Consider the following 25,336-nt stretch of genomic DNA (forward strand, 5'->3'; position numbering starts at 1 on the left):
CGCTCCGCTTCCTCCCACAATCCCGTGCAAATGCAAAAAAAAAAAAAAAAAGAGAGAGAGAGGGAGAGACTGAGCGACTGAGCGCTAGCAGAGCCTGGGGGTGTAGGGCACAGCGTTTGTACAGAAAATCAGCTCCACCGCGCGCAGATGCGCCCGGGAACGTGGTTCAGTTCATGAGATTTTTATTTTTTATTGTTTCATCCTTTTAAAATTTCCTTTCCAAAGGGTTTTTATCCAGGGGAACAGTTCAAGTCCGGTTTCCCGATACAACACGAGCCTGTCCCCGCCGACCACACTTGCAAATATATCCCCCTACCCTTTCTCTGGATTACGAGGCGTCCCTGTGCGCGCACCGAGTCTACCTTAAGACTCGAGGGTGCACGGGCGGGGCTCTCCGCGTGTGCGTGCCCTGTGGCATCCGAGGGAGAAGGTTGATACACACGCAAGACCACACACCCGGCCTGTCGGACTGGGTCTGAGTTTCCACGCGCGCTTGCCTACACCGAGGGCGGGACTGGTCGACTGCCCCAAGTCAGGAGAGCCTGGGGGCACGCAAGGGGCAAGGTCCTTGACTCCTCAACACGTCGGCCGGGGACGTGCGTGTATCCGTAAGCGGCGGAAACACGTGTGATGGGATAGGCCTCGGGTCGAACGACCCCTAATCCCTCCAACCCCCAAGCTCAACTCCAGAATCTAAGAGGCCTGGGGACTTCCGGAATCCGGTGTGAATCAGGGGCACAACTCGGGCAGCCGGGACTCTGTAGCAGATCTTCAGAGAGGCCTCCGGAGGCTACAAGGGGAGGGGCAAGGAGGAGAGTCAAGGATCCGGCTGTCCCCACCCCACACCCCCGCAACCGAGACCACACCGATCCGCCCTTGGCTTCTCAGCCAATCCCTGACCCTCTGGGCATAAGCCCCACCCCCTTATAATACTACTCTCTCACAACGCTGGGCCACGCCCCTACAGACAATTGCATGCAGCCCCACCCCCGCACTCCAAGCCCTGCCCCCGGTGATAAGCCCCAAATTCCAAGTCCCGCCCCTAGACCTACGCCCCTCCTTCGACAGTGCCCTCCCCCTCATCGCCCCGCCCCTTGATAGAAGCCCTCCCTGTACCTTGAGTAAGGGGGTGGAGGTGCGTCGTGCACACCAGAGGCTGCTAGCGCCTGCTCGTAGGTGGGGAGGCCTGGGGGTAGGAGTGGAGGTACAGGTAGGGGCGTTGGAGGGCTCAGAGGGCTGATGAGTCGGGCCCTGGGGACAGAAAAGGTGCAGTTAGCAGGAGGAACCTACAGGATAGAGAGGAAACAGACTAGGAAACACAGGGGGACAGAGGTGGAAGAAAGATTGACCAGAGGAAAGGAGGGTCACCTTCAGCCTATCCCTACATGCAGAAAAGCTCCTGAACAGGTGTACATGGACAAGCAGACACAAATCCAAAACCACAGATGCAGGCTGTCATTCAGACACTGAAACATACACCAGATACAGGCAGAGTAATAGAGAAACTGCCTGCAGAGAGGTAGGTAGGTAGACACACACAGAAACAGAACTCGGCAGATGCAGAGAGACACTGGATCACAAATTTCCCAGATAACTCATCCTAAACGCCCCCCCAAAACCCAGTATACTTCTACAACTTAGGACACTTAGACATCCTCTGAGACCCTGCTAGTGAGAAAGACACACCTAGACAACTTACAACACACACCACACATGCTGTACCCTGTCACCATGGAAACTGACATGCCATAGACAACCATGGCTCACAAGCTGCACAAAAACAGTCTCATCACGTACAATATTGGAGTGATAATCTCACAGAAACCTGGTACCCAAAGATAGGCAGGCAGCAAATGTTGACAGAACTCCTACTACTAGCCTGACAGCTGCCCGAACTAGATCCAAGCCAGCTGACAGACACGTTCTCCAAGTGCCTGTCTCTACGTTTCTATTATCAGTGCCATCCTGCCCCCAACTCCTTAGGTCAAATCTCTCTCTGTCCCCTGTTCTCTTCCCCTGGCCCCTCCCTCCTGAAGCCCCCTTACTCTTGGGAAGAAGATTGCTGACTTTGGCTCCTGCCCTGGCTCTGTCGGTAATGCAGATACCAAAAGACTCCCAGGCCAGCCAAGACAATTATCAGGATGCCGGAGGTCAGCCCCACCGCCAGGCCTGCTACGTCCACTCGTCCATGTCCTGTGGATAGAGGGAGCCACTGCTTCAGAGACTGCCATCCACTCCAATATCCAAATCGCCCCACCCCTACTTCACAGGTTGTGAACACTCTGTGAGCTCAAATGCATAAAAGCCTGTGATAACTTCATCTGGGATTTAAAAAAAGGGGAGTTAAATCCCTATGACAACATAGACCCTGCTTGGATATGGGGTGTCCTGGTCCCCAAGAGTCAGAGCACAACCTCCTATATGATCCATCTGTTCAGTGAGCAGTTGACACATTGAAGATAGAGTACAGAGCTCAGGTGGCTTTAAGAGGCCCCTACACTGAGCATTGCCAGATTTAGCCAATAATAATATAGGACACCCAGTTAAATGTGAAATTCAGATACACAACAGATAAGTTTCAGTATAAGACTACCCAATGGGCTGGGGTGTAGCTCAGTGGTAGAGCACGTTCAAGACCCTTGGTTCCATCCCCAGCACTACATAAAAAGGAATAAAATAAAGTTATTGTGTCCAACTACAACTCAAAAATAAATATTAAAAAAAAAAAAAAGAATATCCAGGGGCTGGGGATGTGGCTCAAGTGGTAGCACTTGAGGCACTGGGTGCAATTCTCAGCACCACATAAAAAAATAAAATAAAGATATTGTGTCCACCTAAAACTAAAAAATAATTTTTAAAAAAAGAATATCCAATGCAGTATTTAGGATACACTTATACTTTTAAAACTATTCATTGTATATCTTAAGTTTAAATTTAACTGTTGCAGGAAGCACGGGAGTCGGGGGGAGGTGGGGTTCCTATATTTTATCTGGCAATTCTGCCTGCTCTGGAATGCAACCCCTTCTACCAACCAGGCCACCGAGAAGTAAGGCCTCAACTCTAAAGGAAGAACAAAATCTACAGGAAGGTTTCCGAGTTTACCAGACAGCTAGGAAGCGTTCACTTCATAGAGAAATTTAGGGAACACCTCCTAATAATTATGTGTCCAAAACTCACATGGACCTGTTGCTAATCTGAGGGAGCACAGGGAGACCTCTTTTGTGAGGCTTTGCTGGCACTTACTTCTGGGGGCAGTTTTATTGACAGTGGGGGCTGGAGGGGCTTCCTTCAAACTAAATCACTGGGACTTTTTGACTTCCTTAAGAAAACCCTGCACTGAGAAGGCAGGTCCTTCCAATTCAAGCAGGTTTCAGGTAGATTCAAGGAACCACTAGACCTCCCTAGTACAGTAGCAAAGGAGTTACCTCCCCTAGCAACCAGGCTCCAATGTGAGGACTCCAGCCCAGGCCTAGGGCCTGTTGCTAAGGTGCATTCACCTTAGCAACCAGGCCATCAGGGGGTGGGGCATCTGGTACCCAGAGGGGGATCCTCCAGTGGGCAGGAAGCCTTGGGTCCTCCAGCTAGGCGCAGTTGCTAGGGAGAAGGCCGCCTTAGCAACCAGGCCACTGAAGCTGGGCTGGGGCTGTGGGGGAGGGGAAGCCAGCCAGGTAGTGCTTCAGGCTTCCTCAGTCTGGCCTGACCAGGCCCCGTTGCTAAGGAGCAGCCCCCCTTAGCAACAGCTGCAGCCAAGATGGGGCCTTAGAACTCAGAAAAGGGGCCGGGGGTGGGTAAACTGGACAGGTAAGGATGGCCAAGCCTCCTGCTCTGCCCATGTTGCTAAGGAGCAGCCCCCCCCCCCAGTAACCAGCAAACCCCAAAGGGGCTGGGGCTCAGTGCACTTGCCCCTCTGATGAGCTCCAGGGCTAAGCTCTTCCCTCCATGGCATGTTCCCTTTCCTGGAGACATGGGGCCTCCCCTGAAAGCTAATAGGGTATGTGTGGTGAGTCTCAGACAGGGGCTACAGTGTCAAGGGAGGGGTCTCCTTAATAAGGGTGAGGGCAGCTGATTCTTTTGCCTAATTTCCCATTACTTTGGCTTCCACGGGAAGGGGCTGCCTGGAACAAAAAGTTTCAGCCGGAACTCACCTCCTTTGCCATTGTAGATGTAACTCTCCCAAAAGCGGTCCTTGAGGGGTAGGGGTGGAGAAGAAGGAGGGAAGACAGCAAATCAAGTGGGGGATCCACAACACCCCAAAACGAGTCCACCTTGATAAGACCCACAGGAGGAGGAAGTTGAGGGCCAGGATCTCCCACCTCCACCATGGAGAAGACAGAGGGCCCCAAACTCCAGTCCCCTTCACCCCCAGCCCTCACCGTCAGAGTATTGTCCTCAAAGTACTCCCTGGCCTCTTCCCAGGAACACTTTTCCTCATTACACTCCCGCTCCAGGTTCGCTGGTGTGAACAGCTCAAAGTCCCAGTGATTGGCTCTTGGAATCCGCCTGTGGCTGCCCAGGAAACTCTGGGCCTCTGTGGAACCCAAGAAGAAGTCTGGTCCTAAAGACATGAGAAGAGCATAGGGCCCAGTGGTAGGGTGCGGCCGTGCACATGTGAGGCACTGAGTTTGAGCCCCAGAGAAGAAGAAAGGAAGAAATAAGAAAGAAAAAGAAAAATAGAGAGTCCCTAGAGCTGCAGACATAAGATGAGGTCTTCTGGGAGAAGGGACTGGGAAGGGGCTTTGACGCCTGGGTTTGAGGTAAGACGGGCTGGTTTTCCATTCGGGGCAAGGAAGAGTGGACCAGCAGCAGGGTTCCTGGGTCCGGCCTCTGCACACAGCTTCTTCCCCCAGTACTCACTTTGGTCTTGCTTTCCATTGGGTGAGTTATCCAGGCAGGTTGTCAATCCCATACAGAGCAGCAGCAGGGAAGGGTGGCCCTTCATATTTTGTGGACACTTGGAACAAAGTACAGTATAGATGACAGGTGCCTCAGTCCCTGGGGAATGAGGCAGGATTTCTCTTCCTGGACTCGTCATGCATGAAAGTAAGAACTGGCACTTAGCTAGCCCGCATTCTGCAGACCTCTATCAACTCATTTTAATTCTCAAAGCAGTCCTATTATTATCCCATTTTATAGATGAGCAAACCAAGGCCCAGAGAGGTAAAATAACACCCATAGTCATACAGTTTGCAAATGTCAGAGCCAGTGTTTGGAGGAAGGCCGAGTTCCTCTAGAGATAAGCACAGGAGTGCTTGTCCTCCACTGTGTCTCCAGCACCCAACACTGGTGCTGCTCATAAACAGTAGTAGTTGCTCATAAACAGGTCCGGTGGTGATCAGTTCCGTCTTTCTTGGCAATTTCCACCTACACTTCCCTTTGCCCATTGCCACATCCACTCACAGAGATCAAAGACTACAGGAGTGGAAGGGTTCTGTATTTTGGAGTTAGAGGGCATGAGAAAACAGGGGCTCTGGACTCCTGGGTCTGGGGGTCCCAAATTTCTGGGCCTCAAAGTGGTGGAGAGCAAGAAAACCAGGGTCTTCAAACCAGGTTCTGCCTCTAGGAATATTCACTTACCTGCCCAGACCTGTGAGCACTGCCCCTCCTCCTTAATCGGGATCTCTTCAGCCAGCTGTAGCCAGAGGTGAAAAGGGGTAGGGGAGAGGGGAGGGGGGAGGGAGAAGGGGTACTTGGTTCCCGGTAACCAGACTCGGTTTCTAGCAGAGAGGCGGGGCTTGCAATTACCTGCCCTGGGCGGGACTCAGGTTAGGGACAAAGTATTTAAAGGGACCTTAGGACAAAGGGCCTAAGGGCCAGAGCTCCTTAGAGACCTCCCCAATACCCTTGGGCATTTAGGGGACTGGGTTTGCATCGACTCCTCCCACACCCCCACCCCCGACTCCCGACCCCTTAGGGGTCGGCTAGCTGGTGGGAACCTGCCTGGCTGAGCTAGAGAAATAAATGTTTGGTTCTCCAGATACCTAGAATTGACAGAAACGATATGTCTTGGTCCCTGGTATAGTCGGGTGATACCGCAATAAATCACTATTTTCTGAGAATGACTTCAATGGCTTTGACTTACGATTTCTTTATTGCTATATCTATAAAATGGGAACAGAGGTGTTCTTACTTCTCTACCTGTTAAGCTGTAGCATGAAAAATAAATACTATATTTGGGGATGTAGGCATCCCAATCTCAAGGAGAGGTGGTTAGTCCTTGAAATCTGGCTTGGAGAGTTTCAAAAGCATTGGAATTAAAATAGGAAATCGTCAGCTGTAGGAAATGCCTAGTATATACAAAGCGTTCGCCATAGTCGCGCCAGTTTCACTAACCGGAACCTTCGAGTTGTCTCTCAGGTTTCCGGAGGGAGGAAGAGAAAAAAGAAAGGACTTACCCAGCCAGTAGAGGCACCCCCGCCACTAGGGGCACCTTTACTTCCGGTATCTGCGGCCGGGCGGAAGTAGGTGGAACAGAGTGAGAAAACAGCACTTCTTTCCGGTGTAGGGGCACAGTTGGAGCGACTCGGCGAGGAGGCGTCGTTTGTGAGGTGAGTTCTAGGAGTTGGAGGGATAATGTTGCTGCGGTCCTTCTCGGACTATCTCCCTGGGTTTCTGAGGGAGACAGGGGCAATATTTCGAATTCTCGATTCGCTGTCATAACTCGAGCTCTCCCGACGAGCCAAGCTGGAGGCTGAACTACATCTCCCAGCATCCTCTGGAAGTAGCCAGCTCTCACTCGGGCAGTTTGGCGGTTGTTGGCGATGGGTCGGAGGTCCCAGTGGAAGGAGGAGCTAGGATTCCCGGGGCTCTGAGAAGTGGGAGTCGAGGAAGGAGGCCTCACTAGGATGAGGAGGGCGAGCGGGCAGTAGTGGATTGTGCAGTCCACCTGCGGTTGCCTTCTCTGTACCCCTGTGACAGTCTCTTCCCTCTCGAGGTTGGTGTAGGGGTTAACTTTTTCTTTTGTGGAGCTTTGGGATCAGACAGTCCTTGGTTTGCATCCTAACTGTGCTGTCGATTCGGTGTGAATTTGGACCTTGAAGGATCTGTATTAATATTTTGTTATGAGAATGTTCAAGATTCCCCCGCCCCAATACTGAATCCACGGGCGCTCTACTGCCGAACTAGTCTCCCAGACCTTTTTTTTTTTTTTTTTCATTTTGTTTTTGCGGTGCTCTACCACTGAGCCACACCCCTAGCCCTTTTAGTGTTTATTTTGAGACAGGGTCTCCTAAATTGTGGAAAGTGGCCTTGAACTTGCAAATCTCCGGCCTCAGCCTTTCCCGTAGCTGGGATTACAGTGTGGGCCACCTTGTCAGGCTTAAGTCTCTCAAATGTAGAACAGCCAGCCCCCTCTTCGCTCCACCGTTTTGGGTTTTTTACCCCCTTGGTGTAATGGGTTCATTTAAGAAACTGAAACACCATCTCACCATCTCACCATCATCTCACCATCAGAATTTGGGTTTTTTTTTTTTTTATTCATTTCTTTTTATTTTTATATTTTATTTTATTACTTTTATTATTATTTTGTACTGAGGACTGAACCCAGGGATGCTCTACCGCTGAACTACATCACGTTTCATTTTGAAACAGGGTCTTACTAAGTTGCTGAGGCTGGCTTCCAACTTGCCATCCTTCTGCCCTAGCTTCCCCAGTCGCTGTGATTACAGGGGTGCACCACATCGCCTGGCTCTTTCTTTTTTTAGTTGTAGTTGGACACAATACCTCTATTGCGTTTGTTTATTTTTATGTGATGCTGAGGATCGAACCCAGGGCCCCCTCATGTGGGAGGCTAGCATGCTCTACTGCTGAGCCACAACCCCAGTCCCACATCTGGCTCTTTTTGCTTCTTGAGTTTCATTTCACTAGTTCCACCATCTAATCGTCAGCTAACTACAGTCTGTAGGGCCAACTCAAATCCAGCCAACCATCTGTTTTTGTTTTTTTTTTTTTAATCAGCCTTAGTGGAATATCATTAATGTAACACAGTTCACCCATTTAACATGTACACAGTTCAGTGGTTTTTAGCATGTTCAGAGTTGTGCAACTGTCACTATTATCACTTTTATAATATTTTCATCATCCCCAAAAGAAATCTCATTCCACATTTTCTCCCAGTTCTTTCCACTCCACCCCCACCTCTGCCTTAGGCAGCTGCTAATCTCCATTCTATCTCTATGGATTTGTCTAATCTGCATATTTCACTTAAATGCATACAATATGTGTTCTGTGGGTTTCTTTTACCTGGCATCTGTTTCAAGGTTCTCCAGTGTTGTAACATATAGCAGTACTTCATTCTTTTTATGGTTGAATAATATTTCACTGTAAAGGATAGACCACATTGTCTCCATCAGTTGACAGAGAGTTTCCTCTTTGGGGCTATTATGAATAATGATGCTGTCAGAATTTTTTTGTGCAAGTTTTTATGTGGACATACATTTTCCCCTCTGTTAGAAGTGGAATTGCTGGGTAAATACTGACCGTTTAAGGGTTTGAGGAACTTGCAAAGTGGCTGCACCCCTTTTCATTCCCATGGTGATTTGTGAGGGTTCCAATTTCCATATTCTCACCAACACCTATTACTGTCATTTTGGTCATGCTGTACTCATCCTAACGGGGTGTAAATTGGTATCTCAGTGTGGTTTTTATTGTAATTGCTTAATGACTAATGATATTAAAATCTTTTCATGTGTGTTATTGGCCATTGTGATCTTCTTTGGAGAAATGTCTGTTCTAATCCTTTGTCCATTTTATTTATTTTTTCTTTTAATATTTTTTAGGAGCTAGAGTTGCAGCTCAGTAGTAGCGTGCTTGCCTAGCATGCGTGAGGCACTGGGTCCAATTCTCAGCACCACATACAAATAAATAAAAAAAAAATAAAAGGCCTATTAACAACTAAAAAAATTGTTTTTAAATATATTTTAGTTGTAGATGGATATGATACCTATGTTTTATTAATTTTTATGTGGTGTTGAGGATGGAACCCAGTGTCTCACACAGGCTAGGCAAGTGTTCTACTACTGAGTTACAAGCCCAGCCCCCTTTGCCCATTTTAAAACTGACTTGTCTTTTGTCTTTATAAACTTTCTTTTTTGGGCATGGAAGACTGAATTCAGGGGTGCTCTACCACTGAGAGCATCACCAGCCCTTTGTATTTTTTATTTTAAGACACTCTTGCTAAGTTCCCCAGGCTGGCCTCAAATTTGTCATCCTGCCCCAGCCTCCAGAGTAGCTGGGATTTATAGGCGTGCACCAGAACACCTATTTGGTCTACAACATTCTTGGGAGAAAGTATATAGTATTTTTTAGGTTCTTGAAGGACTTCTGACCCCACCATTAAAGAGCCACTGGTTAGACATTCTTTTCAGGAAAAGACGGTTAGGAGATAATCAGGGTAATTCAAACACCAGCTGGCCAAGCATGATGTTAAGAAATTAGTACCATGTTGTATATTGTGGGCATATTGTTAAGAAGTTCTGTCTTAGCACCGTGCTGTTCATGGTGGCCAGTACAACAGCCACTAGGTCCTAAGAGACTGGAGCATTTTGATATGTAGCTACTTTGACCAGTGAGCTAAATTTTAGGGGCTGGGGTTGTGGCTCAGCAGTAGAGTGCTAGCATGTCCGGGGCTCTGGGTTCAATCCTCAGCACCACATAAAAATAAAATAAAGGTATTGTGTCCAACTACAACTAAAACAAAATATTTAAAAACAAACAAAAAAACTCTTCAGAATCTAAACACCAATATTTGGTTCAATTATTGAAAAACTTTTAAGTATGGAACAATCAGGGTGTGGGAATCAATGTTTGCAATTCAATTTTATGAAATCTAAATGTAGGTCATTTACTGAAACTGGGTGCAGTGGTACACACCTGTGTTCCCAGTGGCTCAGAGTATGAGGCAGGAGGATCACAAGTTCAAAGCCAGCCTCAGCAACTTAGCAAGGCCCTAAGCAACTTAGCAAGACCCTGTCTCAAAATAAAAACTAAAAGCTAGGCACAATGGTGCAGGCCTGTAATCCCAGCTCAGGAGGCTGAGGCAGGAGGAGTTCAAAGCCAGCCTCAGCAAAAGCCAGGTGCTAAGTAGCTCAGTGAGACCCTGTCTCTAAATAAAATACAAAAAAAGGCTGGGGATGTGGCTCAGTGGTGAGTGTCCCTGAATTCAATCCCTAGTACCAAAAATAATAATAAAAAATAAAAATAAAAAAATAAATAATAAAAACGTTAACGATGTGGCTCAGTGGTTAAGAGCACCTGGGTTCAATCCCTGGTTACCACCCCTACCTCCTGCCCCCCCCCCAAAAAAAAAAAAATTTAGTATCTCCAGTGAAAATTTAGCATCTGAATTAGTAGTGCTGAAAGAGTAGAATATACCCTGGATCTTGAAGGAAGAAATAGATTGGCCTTTATTTTTAGAATGGGACCTCCTGGTGGCCTGTACCTGGTTAAGAGGGCAGCCCCAGGGCTGAGATTGTGGCTCAGCGGTAGAACGCTCGCCTAGCACGTGCTGGGGGGACCTGGGTTCGATCCTCAGCACTATATAAAAATAAATGAATGGAGTAAAGGTATTGTGTCCAGCTATAGCTAAAAAATAAATATTAAAAGGGGGGGGGTTGGCAGCCCCAGAGCCTGGGGTTTGAATCCCAGCTCTGCCATTTCCCAGCTGGTGGCTTCTGTGTGCCTGTGGCCTTCCTGTAAAGTGGGGGCGATGCTACATAATAATTGATGTTATTGTGGGTCCTGCTCTTTTGGCTGTTTCCTCTGAAATGTTGGTGACAGCAGATGGCAGTAGTTCTGTTTTCTATTTTGAAATTGGCCTGACTGAGGAGACAAAAGAATGTAGGAGTGGAAACTCAGTTTCTGGAGTTTCCCCTAAATCCTGCCCTGCTGCCTGGCAGCCCTGTCTACCCTTGGCCAGGGAGTCTCTCCCTTTTTTATCTCAGGAACTTCAGAATCATGAAGGACTTCTAAGAGCTTCATGTTATGTGAGTTGTATCAACCAATATTTGCCACATCAGAAAATAAAATAAAATAGATACTTTTAAAAGTTGTTGGTGCTGGAGTGCATACCCTGTGTTGGGCATGGTGGCACACACCTGTAATCCCAGTGACTCAGCAGGCCCACATAGGAAGAGTACAGGTTTGCAGCCAGCCTCAGCAACTTAGTGAGGTCCTAAGCAATTCAGCAAGACCCTGTCTTAATAAAAAGGGCTTGGGGCTCGGGTTATGGCTCAGGGTCAGAGCACTTGCCTGGCATGTGTGAGGCCCTGGGTTTGATCCTCAGCACTAGATAGATAGATAGATAGATAGATAGATAGATAGATAGATAGATGAATGTATTGTGTCCATCTACAACTTAAAAAAATTAAAAAATATAAAAAGGGTTGAAGATGTGGCTCAGTGGGTGTCTCTGATAAAACACTTGGTACCAAAAAAAATGAACAGTTCAATGGGTTTTAGTATATTGGCTGTATTGTATACCCCTATCTGTTTCCAGAACATTTACATCACCCCCAAAATAAACCCTGTGCCTACCAGCAGTCACTCTGCATTCCTCTCCTTACCCCCCAGCCTGTGGTGCCACTGATCCACCTTCTGTCTCTTTGACTTGGCTTATTCTAGATACTCCTTGTCAGTGAAATTGTACACTATATGACCTTTTGTGCCTGGTTTCTTTCCATTGGCATAAGAAAAGAACTTTTTTTACTCTGGAGGCTAAGGCAGAAAGATCACAAGTTCGAGGCCAACCTGGACAACTTAGCAAGGCTCCATCTGTAAATAAAAAATACAAGGGGCTGGGGAGGTGACTCAGTGATAGAGTACCCCTGGGTTCAATCCCCAATCCTGGGGGGAAGGAAGAAAAAAGACCTTTAAAACCCAAGACAGAATGCACACAGCACCTTCAGTTAGCCACCGGAGCAACAACATTCTTATATAGCTCACAGCCTCCAGAAAACTCTGCTGTATAGGTGTGAGAGAATAAGGAGAATAAAGGTAAATAATGTTTAGTAATATGAAAAAGTAGTTTTGTGGATTCCCTGAAAATATCTTAGGGGCCTTGGGGTCCCTGAGCCTTACTTTGAGAACTACTGACCTAGGCAAATGGTTCCCCTTCTAAGGCTCGGGTGGCCCATTGGCAAAGTGGAGATGCTGATGGGACCTGTTTGACGGTTGGTTGAGGTTAGATAATTGATGACAGCAGGGACTTGAAGGGTTGACATGTGTTCAGGGGTCAAGCCTGTCCCTGGTGTTCATTCTCATACCAACCATGAAAGTTAAAAAGGCTCCTCTCTCAGGTCCTCCTACTCATGGAGGGAACATACCCCATCCACACGGAAACCTCTGTTCCTGGCCACATAATACCCAGCCAGCTCATCTCTGGGAAAGCAGGGTGCCCAGTGCCAAATACCACAGAGGCTCAAGGCAGTTGACAACTAAGAATAGAGCGGGGAATTTGTCCATGAGGTCAACACGACCTTCATGAGTGGCAGTTGGGGGACTGGGGTGGAAGCCAGGGGGCTGGGCCTGGGGAGTGGGTGGCACATAAGCAAGGGGAGGTGGCAGGTGCTGGCCACTTACTGGGAGGCTTAGGGCCTAGGAAGTCAGAGGAGAGGCCTGGCTTGTATAGTCAGTATAGTCAGTTTTTCTATAACAAATATTTTAAAAACATGAACTTATTCCAATGCAGTTGGTATATTAGGAGCAATTTGGAAAGGGCTGGGGCAAGTTGGGGGTTCTGTCAAGGTCAGTTCTGCAAGTAACACCATGGTGGCCTTGAGGGCACAGTGACCCAGAAGGACCCTTTCTGGGGTAAGAGAGATGATTGGAGTAGGGGTTAGAAGACACACCCATTTGTCATAAACACAAACTATGAGGGTCTGCGTCTATGTAAATGTTGCTAAAAACAAAACTTGCCTTCTGAACAAACGTAGGTAGGGGGGAGAGAGCTCTGCAGCCAGGAGAGCCTGGTGATTCCGATTGGAATGTGAAAGGCTGTGTAGTGTGGAGCCTTTTGCTGGTCAGTGTTCTTGGGCCTACACTTGGTGGTTGATGGTTGCAGTTCAAGGCAGGCCAGTCCCCCTGATGGTCAGTCACTGCATTTCACTATCCATTCTCTCAGGGAAGGACATTCAGTGGCCTTCAACTCCCCTCCAGGGTAAACAGCGGTGCTGTGAACAGCCTTTTATCTGCTCCCCTGTGGGTAGCTTGAATGTCTTTGGGACATACGTGCCCGAGAGCCGAAGTGTGTGCCAAAGCAGCAGCAGCAGCAGTATCTGGGGATGGCTGGCCTATCCGTGCTGCCACTCGCCGCCCAGCAGTCCTGTGACCCACCCCCCCAGCCCCACCAAGCCTGTCTTAGCTGCCTGCTGGTAGGTGGGAAACAGCAGCTCCTTGGAGTTTACATGAGCATCTCCTCATCTGCTTTTTGGGCTTTTGACTTCTTTCTGCCTCTTCATATCTTTGCTTATTTTTCTGGTGAGGTAGCTGATTTTTTGCCTGTCAGTTTGCTGGAGTTCCATGTATAGTCAGTTTTTCTATAACAAATATTTTAAAAACATGAACTTATTCCAATGCAGTTGGTATATTAGGAGCAATTTGAGCATAAAAAAAAAATTCACATTTGCTTCCATGCATCCATGAGAAAGAGATTAGGTGGATTCAGAACACTACATACAGAGGAAACAAGAGTGTAGGAATACACAAAGCACACATAATGCGTTTTCCAGAAACATCTACCACTACCTCCGTTCCCTACATATGTTAGGAACCACATCCATCCACAGCTGTAATAGAACTTTCCATCAGGTTTCAGAGAACCCTCTTCCACGACCTCATAACAGCTCATAGGATGTCCCCTTCGATGCCTGTTTCCATGGAAAACCACATGCCTTTGTCAAGGTCAAGTGCCATGTTTTTTGGAGTGGGTATGGATTTATTAACCATTTTCATGCCCGTAAAACCACTCACCTCTGTCTTTTTAGCCTCCTGTGTCTTTCAGCATCCTGGACAGTTTACAAGTGCCGTGCCACACCCCATATCCTCTATGCACCCCATGATTTGCACTGCAAGTTTTGCATATTGCTGTGAAAGAACATGGCATTATAGTAGGACTGACTATTCCAGATGAGTCCCTTGTGGATTGGAGGCATTACAGTGTCTTCTTGTCTGTCCTGGATGCCACATTTTCCATAGTATAATTTACACCGACAGGGCACAGCTTGGGGGTGTTCACAGGAAATCCAGTGGTGGAGCCTCGAGGTCAGTGGAACTGCGAGGTTGAGGTCGTTGGAGGCGAGTTAGCCTGTCAGTCTGCATGGAGAGTGATGGGCCAGTTCATTTATTTGTTTATGGTTCTGGGGATAGAACTCGGGCCTCCCACCTGATGGGCAAGTCCTCTACTCCTGAGGCACACCAGCAACAAACGATCATCAAATGTTAAATGTACATGCCTTTTGAGCCTATGACTCCACTTTTAAGAATTTATCCTAAATGAGCTAGGCATGAGGCAGGAGGATCATAAATTTGAGGCCAGGCTTAGCAGTTTAGTGAAACCCTGCCTCAAAATTAAAAAAATAAAAAGGTCTGGGGATGTTACTCAGTGGTAAAGCATTCCTGAGTTCAATCCTTGGTACCACAAAGGTAAGTAGGTAGGTGGTAGATAGATGGATAGATAGAATTTATCCTAAATGTAACCTTGCATGCATCCTAGATGACATTAGATACAAGGCTATGTGTTGCACATGCTCAAGTCTATCCACAGGTGTTAAATCAAGGGGGAGCATCATATTAGGACAACATGGTAGCCACAGTGCAGAACCAGAACATGCTTGATGGGCCCCTGGAGAGGACCAGGGTCCCCCGCACCCCCAGTTAATTTCTTTTTTTTTTTTAATAGTAGACTTTATTTATTTTTTTTTAAGAGAGAGAGTGAGAGAGGAGAGAGAGAGAGAGAATTTTTAATATTTATTTTTTAGTTCTCACGGACACAACATCTTTGTTGGTATGTGGTGCTGAGGATCGAACCCGGGCCGCACGCATGCCAGGCAAGCGCGCTACCGCTTGAGCCACATCCCCAGCCCCAGTTAATTTCTTTCTAGAACAAATACAAGGAAGAATAGAAAACAACCATATAGTCAGTGGCTTTTCAAAGTGAACACACCCATGCCACCTGCAGCCAAATCTAGAAAGAGAGCAAGCTTTCATAGGGCTGCCTGGAGGCCCCTCCCAGCCACTTCCGCTCCCCAAAGGAACCTAGTTTCTAAAGACAACATTACTTTGTTTTTGGTACTAGGGATTGAACCCAAGGGTGCTTTATCACTGAGTCTCATCCTCAGCCCTTTTTATTTTTTATTTTGAGACAGGGTCTTACTAAGTTGCTTCGGGCCTCACCAAGTTGATGAGGCTGGCATTGAACTTACGATCCTCCTGCCTTAGCCACCACATCCAGCCCATAATTACTTTTGTGAGTTGTTGAACTCCATATACATGGAATCATATAATAAATTTTCTTTTGTGTCTGGCTTCTCTCACCCACATGGTATTTATGAGATTCAGCCTGACAGTAGGTTGTTTGCTGTCATTGCTGGGTGTTCCCATTATGTGATTGTGCCCCAGCTCCTTTAATCCATATGCTCAGGCATTTGGGTATTTTCTAGTTTATCAGCAGTTCCAAATAATGCACTCTAGGATGTGTCTTGTGGGAGACGGATGCTCTTCTGTAGGGAAGTAGGAGAGGCGTTGGTAGCTTGTAGGGTGGCATATGTTTGACATTAGTAGGCATTGACATTTCATTTTCAAAGTGGTTGTACCAGTCTGCTCTCCCCACAGCAGGGAAGTATTGCAGTATCATACCTCACATAGCTTCTGGAAAATTCCACTGTACTACTCTCAAGAGAATGAGAATGAAAAAGGCAAATAATGTCTTGATGCTATTATGATAAGAATTTTGCCTCTCAGACTCCCTAGGAATGTCTTGAGGGCCCACAGGGGTCTTAAGACCACACTTAGAGAACTACTGATCTGGAAGAAATTTTGTTTCTTCTTTTTCTTTTCTTTCTTTCTTTTTTGATACTTGGAATGGAATCCAGGGGCAGTTTATCACCGAGCTAACTGAGCCACATCCCCAACCCATCCTTTTTCCTCCCCTTATTTATTTTTGTTGTTGTAGATGGACAGCATGCCTTTGTTTATATTTATGTTGTGCTAAGGATGGAACCTATTGCCCCAAACGTGCTAGGCAAGCCCTCTGCCACTGACCTATAGCCTCTCCACCCCTTTTGTTTCGTTTTGTTTGGGGGGTACCATGGATTGAATTCAGGGGTGCTCGACCTCTGAGCCACATCCCAGCTCTATTTTGTATTTTATTTAGAGGCAGGGTCTCACTGAGCTGCTTAGGGCCTTGCTAAATTGCTGAGGCTGGCTTTTAACTGGTGATCCTCCTGCCTCAGCCTCCCAAGTCACTGGAATTACAGGCATGTGCCTCTACACCTGGGTAGAAGAATATTTTGACTGAGAACCTAAGGATCATGTGAATAAAAATAAATTTTCTGTTTCCCCACTCCCGCAGTAGAGACTGAGCCCCAGGGGTGCTCTTCTACTGAACCACATCCCCAGTCCTTTTTTAAATTTTTTTTTAGTTGTAGTTGGATACAATACCCTTACTTCATTAATTTATTTTTATGTGGTGCTGAGGATCGAACTCAGTACCTCGCACGTGCTAGGCAAGTATTCTACTGCTGAGCCACAATCTCAGCTCTCCAGCCCCCCAGCCCTTTTTTTTTCCAATATTTTTTTTAGTTGTAGATGGACACAATACCTTATTTTATTTGTTTATTTTTATTTTTTTGTGGTGCTGCTGATGATCGAACCCTGTGCCTCACGCATGCTAGGCAAGTGCTCTGCCACTGAGCTACAACCCCAGCCCTTCCACAGCCCTTTTTATATTTTATTTTGAGACAGGGTCTCACTAAGTTGCTTAGAGCATCGCTTAATTGCTGAGGCTGGCTTTGAACTTACAATCCTCTTGCCTCAGCCTCCTGAACTGTTGGAATTACAGGTATGTACCACCATACCTGGCTTGATTTTTAAATTTTGAGACAGGGTCTCACTACGTTGCTGAGACTGGCCTTGAACTTGCAGTCCTCCTGCCTCAGTGTTCAGAGTTTCTGGGATTACAGGTGTGTGCTGCTATATTCAGCTCCTATTCATATTTTGTGTTGCAGAGAAATAACAGGGTAATCACTAAAATATTTTTGAGCACATAGATATATAACTTTGGGTTAAAGTGAGTGACAGGGAAAGAAGTGGGATTAAAAATGCAAGTTGAGGGCTGGGGATGTAGCTCAAGCGGTAGCGCGCTCACCTGGCATGCGTGCGGCCCGGGTTCGATCCTCAGCACCACATACAAACAAAGATGTTGTGTCCGCCGAAAACTAAAAAATAAATATTAAAATTCTCTTTCTCTCTCTCTCTCTCTCTCTCTCTCTCTCTGTAAAAGAAAAAAAAGAGAAAAATGTTAGACCTTGAGTTCAATCTTCTACAAAAGCTGTCTTAATTAAAAAAAAATGCAAGTTGAAAGAGAAAAATAGGACATGTAAATATTTCCTTTTATAAAGCAGCTTTTTCTTGCATTTTTCAAATGAATGATGTATGTGTGTATCAAATCATTAAGGTGTTTAGATTCAGCTACATTTAAAAGGCAATACAACATTATATTCAAATGTCAAGATGCTAATTTCTTTTAACAAAAAGCGGGGCAGATGGCCCTTTTTGTTTGGTTTGTTTTATTTTATTTTATTTTATTTTTAAAGAGAGTGTGAGAGAGGAGGGAGGGAGAGAGAGAGAGAGAGAGAATTTTTAATATTTATTTTTTAGTTCTCGGCGGACACAACATCTTTGTTGGTATGTGGTGCTGAGGATCGAACCCGGGCCGCACGCGTGCCAGGTGAGCGCGCTACCGCTTGAGCCACATCCCCAGCCCCATTATTTTATTGTTTGGGGGGTATTGGGAGTTTAACTCAGGGCGTGGCACATCCTAGGCAAGCACTCTGCCATAAAGCTACATCTCCAGCCCTAAAATGTCAGGATTTAAATTGTAAACTGGAAACTGTATTATTTGTAACTAACCTTAGGAGAATTTTTTTTAATATGTATATATTTTTTTAGTTGTAGATGGACACACTACATTTATTTTGTTTGTTTATTTTTTTGATCATTTATTTTTATGTGGTGCTGGGGAATAAACCCACAGCCTCACATGTGCAAGGCAAGTGCTCTACCACTGAGCCACAAACCCACCCTTAGGAGAATTTTTAGTTTTATTTATTTATTTTGTGGGGCTTACCAAAAATTGAACCCAAGGGCACTTGACCACTGAGCCAAATCCCCAGCCCTTTTTATTTTTGGAACCAGAGATTGAACTCAAGGTCATTCAACCACTGAGCCACATGCCTAGCCCTATTTTGTATTTTACTTAGAGACAGGGTCTCACTGAGTTGCTTAGTGCCTTGCTTTTTGCTGAGGCTGGCTTCGAACTCACAATCCTCCTGCCTCAGCCTCCAAAGTCACTGAGATTACAAGCCTGCACCACTGAGCCCAGCTCCTTTTTTATTTTTTATTTTGAGACAGGCTCATGCTAAGTTTCTGTGGGCCTCCTCTAAGTTGCCGAGTCTGGCTTTGAACTTGGGATCCTGCCTCAGCCTCCCGAGCTGATGGGATTATAGGTATTCACCACTATGCCCAGCAGGAGAATTTTTAGATGGTAACTTAAAGATGGGTGAGATAGGAATATAATTTTTTAAAATCCTTTTAAGGGTTAAAAGAACATGTAGGCTGCTGAACTGGCTCGTTTAGCTATTTACTAAGCAGGGAATCCTGCTAAAGCCTGTGGGCTTCAGGGGAGTTCATCTTAAAAAAAAAAATGGGTTAGGGGTGGCGGAATGCTGGGTTTGTGGCTCAGTGGTAGAGTGCTCGCCATGAGGCACTGGGTTCACTCCTCAGCACCACATAGCAATAAAGATACTGTGTTCACCTAAGACTAAAAAATGGGTTCCCTACCTCACACTATATTAAAAATTAACTGAAAACAGAACAGAAACCTAAGTGTAAAAGCTAAGTCTATAAACTCCTGGAAGAACATATAGGAATAAACTGCATAATCTTGGCTCATGCAGCATCTTCTTAAATACACCACCAAAAACATAAGCAACAAATAAAAAATTAGGTAGTTGTTCTTCATAAAAATTAAAAACTTGCCAGGCACAGTGGCACATGCTTGTAATTCCAGTGACTCTAGAGACTGAGGCAAGAGGATTGCAAATTCAAAGTCAAACTGAGCAACTTAGAACTTGTCTCAGAATAAAAAAAGGGGGGGCTGCTGGGAGTATAGCTTGAGGGTAGGGTGCCTTTCTGGGTTCCATCTCCAGTATAGTTAAAAAAAAAAAAAAGTTTTTGTCACACACCATCAAGAAACTGAAAAAGCAGGGCCTGTGTTGTGGCTCAGTGGTAAAGCACTTGCCTCACATGTGTGAGGCACTGAGTTCGATCCTCAGCACCACATGAAAATAAATAAAGGTACTGTGTGTTCATCTACAACTGAAAAATATTTTAAAAAAAGAAACTGAAAAAACAACATAATAGAGAAAATATTTGTAAATCAGAGCTGACAAAGGACTTATATTCAGCATGTATGTCAAGAAATCTTATAATTCAGCAATAAAAAAGGCAAGTAGCCTGATATAAAAATGGACAAAGGATTTGAATAGACATTTCTTTATATGTAGCCCGTCATCACTGAGCACGTGAAGAGGTGCTCAGCACCGTCTTCCTCAGGCAGAGCCCCACTCCGAGCTGCTCTCAGACCCATCATCCTCCATCCATTCATCACTGGCTAGTGGACTGGTGGACAGTAATGGGGCCAAGCGCTGAGACTAGTGCCTTGGCCACAATTGAGTCCATAAAGATGGGAGTGGGAGGCAGGTGGAGTGGGCTTATGGAGCCACAGGGGCTTACCAGCAATGGGCCCCTTACCTACTTAGACTGAAGTGAAGTCTACCTTGGTGTCTGTCTTTATTTTTTATTTTGAGACAGGGTGCCACTCTGTTGCTGAGGCTGAGGCTGGCCTTCAGCTTGTTATTCTTCTGCCTCAGCCTTCCAAGTAGCTGGGTTCAAAGTGTATGCACTGCACCCAGTTGATGTCTTTTTTAAAAATGTGAATGGCACAGCTAGGCCACCTGGTCTGCACCTCTTCCCACCTCCAAACAAATAATTCTTTTGTCATTAAAGGTTATGTTAGGGTGAGTTCAGGTGAGTGTGGGTGGGCTTCCTGGAGGAGGCACTGTGACCGTATGTACCAGCTTTCCCATCCAAGGGGGAGATCAGCTCTGAGGGCCACAAAGGCCTGAGTGTGAGCAGCATCCAGTCAGCACAGCCTTACTACTGTCCCTTCCTCCCCAGGATGACACGGCATGGCAAGAACTGCACAGCGGGGGCCGTCTACACCTACCATGAGAAGAAGAAGGACACAGGTACTGAGCTGGGGGCCTGCAGTGTCTCAAAGTCACCTTCTCAGTCTGCGCCCCTGATTTTGCCACTGAGCATCCTGCGAGCGCCCTTCCCCCCACACCAGGCACTTGATGGTCATGACGACATGAGTGACAGCCTCCCTGGCCCAGTGTCCCTGGAGGCACTCACAGGATTTATGCATTCCTCCCAGTCTTCAGTTGTGAGAAGCTTATGTTAGGCACCTGTTATGGCCTGTCCAAGAGGGTTGGACGCAGCAGTGCAGGCACTGGGTTACGGCACAGCATGGGACTCAGTGCAAGCTGTCAGCCATGGGGCCTGTCTCACCTCTGGGAACCAGCACTTTCCCACAGGCTGTACAGCCGCAGCCCAATGCTGACATCAGCTCTTGACCACCTTTCAGCCCAGGATGGAGGTGCCGGGCCTGTTTGGCTCACTCCTGCCTGCCCCCAGGCTCTCTGGTGGCGCTCTCTCCTCTGGCACTGGGGAGGCGCATGTCTCTTGTCTCTGCCTCTCCATCACTGTCCAAATCTATCCCCAGCGGCGTCGGGCTATGGGACCCAGAACATTCGACTGAGCCGGGACGCTGTGAAGGACTTTGACTGCTGCTGCCTGTCTCTGCAGCCCTGCCATGATCCTGTGGTGACGTGAGCTGGGGACAAGGGTGGGAGGGTAAGGGAACCAGGCAGAGGGGGCTTCACGCGTGGGTCTAGCTGCTCACACGGCCAGGGTGCCCTGGGCGAGCCCCGTAGCCTCTCAGCGCCCCAGTGTCCTCATGTGAGGCATGGGCGTGATCCTGGTCCTGTTTCATGTATTTATGACCTTGACCACTGCCTGGCCACGAGAAGGGCTCTGGTACAGGCAGCAAGGCAGTGGCTTCAGCAAGGCAACAGGTTCTGACAAAGATAATGAGAGTCGATCGTTGCTCAGGGTTCCAAGGCCACCTTTAGGTTCAGTTATTCCCTAAAGGAACTAACAGAACTCATCAAACCTGTCAGATCCGCAGTGACAGTTCATTATGGTGAAAGGCGGCAGACTACCATGAGCAATAGGAATAGGCACCTGGGGTGTCCAGACAGAGCTTGCGCGCATCCTGTGCAAGTCGGGTGGCCAATGCTAATCCTCCTGTGAGCTGTGTGTGATGACACTTGGGGCATCACCAACCAAGGAAGCTCCCCTGGCCTTGGTGTCCAGGGTTTTGATTGGCAGTTGGTTGCACAGACATGGCTGATGGCCAGCTGGCAGACCTTGGCCTCCAGCCACTCTGAAGGTCAAGATGACACCCCATGGCCCACCGTCACCAGATAAATAAAGACACCCTTATCAGGTAGGACATTATAGGAGCTTAGAGAAGCTCCCAGGAACCTGTCAAAGACCAGTCCTTTCTTTGGAATACAGAAGGTCTGGGCAGCCCAGGCCTGCCGGGTTCACCCTCGATGGCACAAGACTTTCCCCTCCAAGCTACAGCATGCTCCAAAGCCACGAGAATCAGTAGCATGGACTAGTGTAAGAATTTACCTCAGGGGCTGGGGATGTGGCTCAAGCGGTAGCATGCTCGCCTGGCGTGCGTGCTGCCCGGGTTCGATCCTCAATACCACATACAGACAAAGATGTTGTGTCCGCCGAGAACTAAAAAAAATAAATAAATATTAAAAAAATTCTCTCTCGGGCTGGGGATGTGGCTCAAGTGGTAGCACGCTCGCCTGGCGTGCGTGCAGCCCGGGTTCGATCCTCAGCACCACATACAAACAAAGATGTTGTGTCCGCCAAATACTAAAAAATAAATGTTTTAAAAAAAAAAAAGAATTTACCTCAGAAGTGGGGCACAACCATAATCCCAGCGCTTACATAGGCTGAGGAAGGAGGATCACAAGTTCAAGGCCAGCCTGGGAAAATTAACAAGACCCCTTCTCAAAATAAAAATAAAAAGGACTGGGGACATAGCTCAGTGCTCGAAGCCCTAAGGCCAATCCCCAGTACCATTAAAAAAAAAAAAAGAGAGAATTTATCTCAGAGAGCTGAACTGAGCCAAATACTATACCAACAGGGCAGGGAATTAATGTTGGATGGGTGCTTATTGGGCCTTGGCCATATGACTAGGCCAGGTCCCTGGACTCTCATCCTCCTTCTCTCTGCAGCCCAGATGGCTACCTGTATGAGCGGGAGGCGATCCTGGAGTACATTCTGCACCAGAAGAAGGAGATCGCCCGGCAAATGAAGGTGTTGGGGATGGGGAGAAAGGGAAACAGGTGGGTGGGTGTTATTGACTCTGGGCTCATGGCAGAGCCACTCTGGGCCGTCTGGTCTCAGTTCCTTCCCCCAGGGCCACTGCCTGTGCTGTCCTGCTGCTCAGTATGCTATGCCCCTCCCCCTCCTGGTGAAAACCTCCCACTCTCCAGATTTAAATCCCAGACACAGCTGACTCTAACCTTCCCCTGGTCCCGGGCCTTCTGGGTCTGACCTGGTCACCTCTTCTTTAGTTATAGCTGCAGATTTACATGTGCTTTCTCGTGTGTGCTGATATCCCCTACTAGACTCAGGCTCCAGGGGTAAAGAGCAAGTTTGTCCCCATTGAGGCTGTGGGTGCTTAGTGAAAACTTGCTAAGTGGGTGGATGTCACCTTTTCACTGTGGGCCTGGGTTTCATCATCTGTAAAACAGGTGGACAGGGCCATCAGAGGAGCCTGCAGAGTGCATGGGGGGTGAAAACAGATGCAAATCCTCAGAGCAGAGAGCCAGGGCCAGCCTTCCATGGACAGAGCCACTTGGTGGTGGGAGGGGTCCTTTTATCACCATAGTTGAGGCATGGTGGGTCTGTACCCTTCCTCCCCCGCCTCGTTTTCTGAGAGTCAGGTTGATGCTGTACGTACACAGTACCACTGAGCTACATTTCCGGTCCCCTTGTGGAACTTTCTGTCTCACATGGCTCCCTCCACACCCATGTCCCCCCACACAGCCCTGTTCCTGACCAGGTTTTCCCTTACGGTGACCATATTGGAAGCGCTGCTAGCACCAGGCACCATCCTTGTAATCGCAGTGATTCTGGAGACTGAGGCAGAGGACCACAAGTTCAAGGCCAGCCTGGACAACTTAGTGAGACCTTGTTTCACAGTTAAAAAAAAAAAGGCTGGGGATGTAGCTCAATGATAGAGCACCCCAGGTTCAGTCTACAGTACCAAAAACAAGAAGGAAAACAGGCTTGAAGCCTGGAGAGGTCACGGCAGGCCACAGGGTGACAAAGATGGGGTTTGAGCCCCAGCATTCAAGCTCTAGCCAGGCTTGACCATTGACCACTCTGCCATCAAGGGACAAAGACAACACTAAGCCCCAAACTGGCCAAGTGGGAAATGACCTAATTATCCCACAGTAGGGGAGGGACAAGCAAGTGTTGGGCCATGTGCAGTACAGGACAGCCTGGGAAAGGTGCACTGGGGCAGTGGCTAACCTCTGCCAGAGTGGTCACTATGTGGGTCTCAGTTTACCTACTATGAAGGGGACCCCTACTCCCCTGGGTGGCCTGTGAATACTTGATGCTTGGTTCACTCCCTTCTGGTCTCTAGGCCTACGAGAAGCAGAGAGGCGCAAAGCGAGAGGAGCAGAAAAAGCTGCAGCGAGCAGCAGCCCAGGACCAAGTCCGCGGCTTCCTGGAGAAGGAGGCAGCCATCGTGAGCCGGCCCCTCAACCCTTTCACTTCTAAGGTCATCGCAGGGACTGGCCCAGGTGACAGGAAGTGGGCTTGCAAATGGGTAGGGGCCCCACAGGCCTAGTGCTTCCCACGGTACCCATCCGAGCCTCTCCCTCCCCCACAGATGATACCCAACCTGGGCCCAGCGTGGGTCCCCCCAGCAAAGACAAGGACAAAGCGCTACCCAGCTTCTGGATCCCGTCGCTGACTCCCGAGGCCAAGGCCACCAAACTGGAGAAGCCAGTGAGCTCCCTCAGTGTTGCGGAGGTCCCCACCTATCCTCGCAGGCTCCTTGTCATCCTGCCACCAGGCCCCTGCTAACGCTGCCTGCCTCCATCCCTGCAGTCGCGAATCGTGACCTGCCCCATGTCAGGGAAGCCTCTGCGCATGTCGGACCTGACGCCTGTGCGTTTCACACCACTCGATGACTCGGTGGACCGCGTGGGGCTCATCACGCGCAGCGAGCGCTACGTGTGCGCAGTGACCCGTGACAGCTTGAGCAATGCCACACCGTGCGCCGTGCTGAGGCCCTCGTGAGTCTCCTGACTGGGAGGAAGTAGAGTGGGCTTCAGGGGCGTGGCTCTTGGGCTGACCTATGCACCTTCCTTGCAGTGGGGCAGTGGTCACCCTTGAGTGTGTGGAGAAGCTGATTCGGAAGGACATGGTGGACCCAGTGAATGGTGACAAGCTTACCGAGCGCGACATCATTGTGCTCCAGCGGGTGAGCTGACAGCCCCCTCTTCCACTCCCCTTCCCCTTCTTCCCAGGCCCCGCCTCTTGCCTTTCCACACACCCCTCCCTCCCTTGGAACTCTGCCCAGTCTCCCTAGGTCCCAACTCCACCCACCTGTGTTCTTCAGCCAGGCTCCTGGGTGCTTGGCTCTCCCACGCCCAATCTCCCTGCTGGCTGTACTTCACCTTGATCGATTTTGGAACCCCAGTGCCACCTGGCGCCTGGGCCACCTCCATCTGATCCTTCTCCCCACCTTTTTCAGGGTGGCACAGGATTCGCGGGCTCCGGAGTGAAGCTGCAGGCCGAGAAGTCCCGGCCTGTGATGCAGGCCTAGCCCGGGTGGGAAACCTAATAAAGCGCTGGGTGCACTTGGACACGTGGTCTTCATTTGCATCAAAGGGGGGTA

At 48.1% G+C, this 25,336-nt stretch overlaps 2 protein-coding genes across 7 annotated transcripts; one reads left to right on the forward strand and one right to left on the reverse strand.

The window, feature by feature from the left end:
* Positions 1–65: 65 nt before the first annotated feature.
* Positions 66–6,523, reverse strand: PRRG2 (proline rich and Gla domain 2). 4 transcript variants are annotated; one of them, XM_081274883.1, is made up of 8 exons: positions 6,393–6,523; positions 5,575–5,629; positions 4,855–5,019; positions 4,374–4,555; positions 4,146–4,185; positions 2,046–2,193; positions 1,117–1,251; positions 66–790 (listed from the first exon to the last, which is right to left on the reverse strand). In XM_081274883.1, exons 3-8 carry the CDS (start codon positions 4,937–4,939, stop codon positions 772–774), a joined length of 609 nt encoding a protein of 202 aa, XP_081131009.1. In that variant the 5' UTR covers positions 4,940–5,019; positions 5,575–5,629; positions 6,393–6,523; the 3' UTR covers positions 66–771. The 4 variants fall into 4 exon arrangements, with proteins under 4 accessions (XP_081131009.1, XP_081131007.1, XP_081131006.1 ...); XM_081274881.1 differs by having other exon boundaries at positions 4,855–4,951; positions 6,393–6,471; XM_081274880.1 differs by lacking the exon at positions 6,393–6,523 and adding an exon at positions 6,136–6,185 and having other exon boundaries at positions 4,855–4,951.
* Positions 6,439–25,304, forward strand: NOSIP (nitric oxide synthase interacting protein). 3 transcript variants are annotated; one of them, XM_081274877.1, is made up of 9 exons: positions 6,439–6,545; positions 20,449–20,519; positions 21,056–21,161; positions 22,653–22,734; positions 24,074–24,233; positions 24,323–24,441; positions 24,544–24,731; positions 24,811–24,919; positions 25,193–25,304. In XM_081274877.1, exons 2-9 carry the CDS (start codon positions 20,450–20,452, stop codon positions 25,262–25,264), a joined length of 906 nt encoding a protein of 301 aa, XP_081131003.1. In that variant the 5' UTR covers positions 6,439–6,545; position 20,449; the 3' UTR covers positions 25,265–25,304. The 3 variants fall into 3 exon arrangements, with proteins under 3 accessions (XP_081131003.1, XP_081131005.1, XP_081131004.1); XM_081274879.1 differs by lacking the exon at positions 6,439–6,545 and adding an exon at positions 6,869–6,931; XM_081274878.1 differs by lacking the exon at positions 6,439–6,545 and adding an exon at positions 11,909–11,988.
* The last annotated feature ends 32 nt before the right edge of the window (positions 25,305–25,336 follow it).

The sequence above is a fragment of the Spermophilus citellus genome (genome assembly GCF_964194105.1).
Source record: "Spermophilus citellus genome assembly, chromosome: 18".
NCBI classification, from domain to species: domain Eukaryota; kingdom Metazoa; phylum Chordata; class Mammalia; order Rodentia; family Sciuridae; genus Spermophilus; species Spermophilus citellus.

Coding starts and splice junctions, on each gene's coding strand:
- PRRG2 (XM_081274880.1), bottom strand. Junction 4,952..5,574: donor GTGCTCACAGGTCTGGGCAG/GTAAGTGAATAT, acceptor CTTTGTTCCAAG/TGTCCACAAAATATGAAGGG. Junction 4,186..4,373: donor TTGAGGACAATACTCTGACG/GTGAGGGCTGGG, acceptor CTACCCCTCAAG/GACCGCTTTTGGGAGAGTTA.
- NOSIP (XM_081274877.1), top strand. CDS start 20,450: ATGACACGGCATGGCAAGAACTGCACAGCGGGGGCCGTCTACACCTAC. Junction 24,442..24,543: donor CCACCAAACTGGAGAAGCCA/GTGAGCTCCCTC, acceptor CCATCCCTGCAG/TCGCGAATCGTGACCTGCCC. Junction 24,920..25,192: donor ACATCATTGTGCTCCAGCGG/GTGAGCTGACAG, acceptor CACCTTTTTCAG/GGTGGCACAGGATTCGCGGG.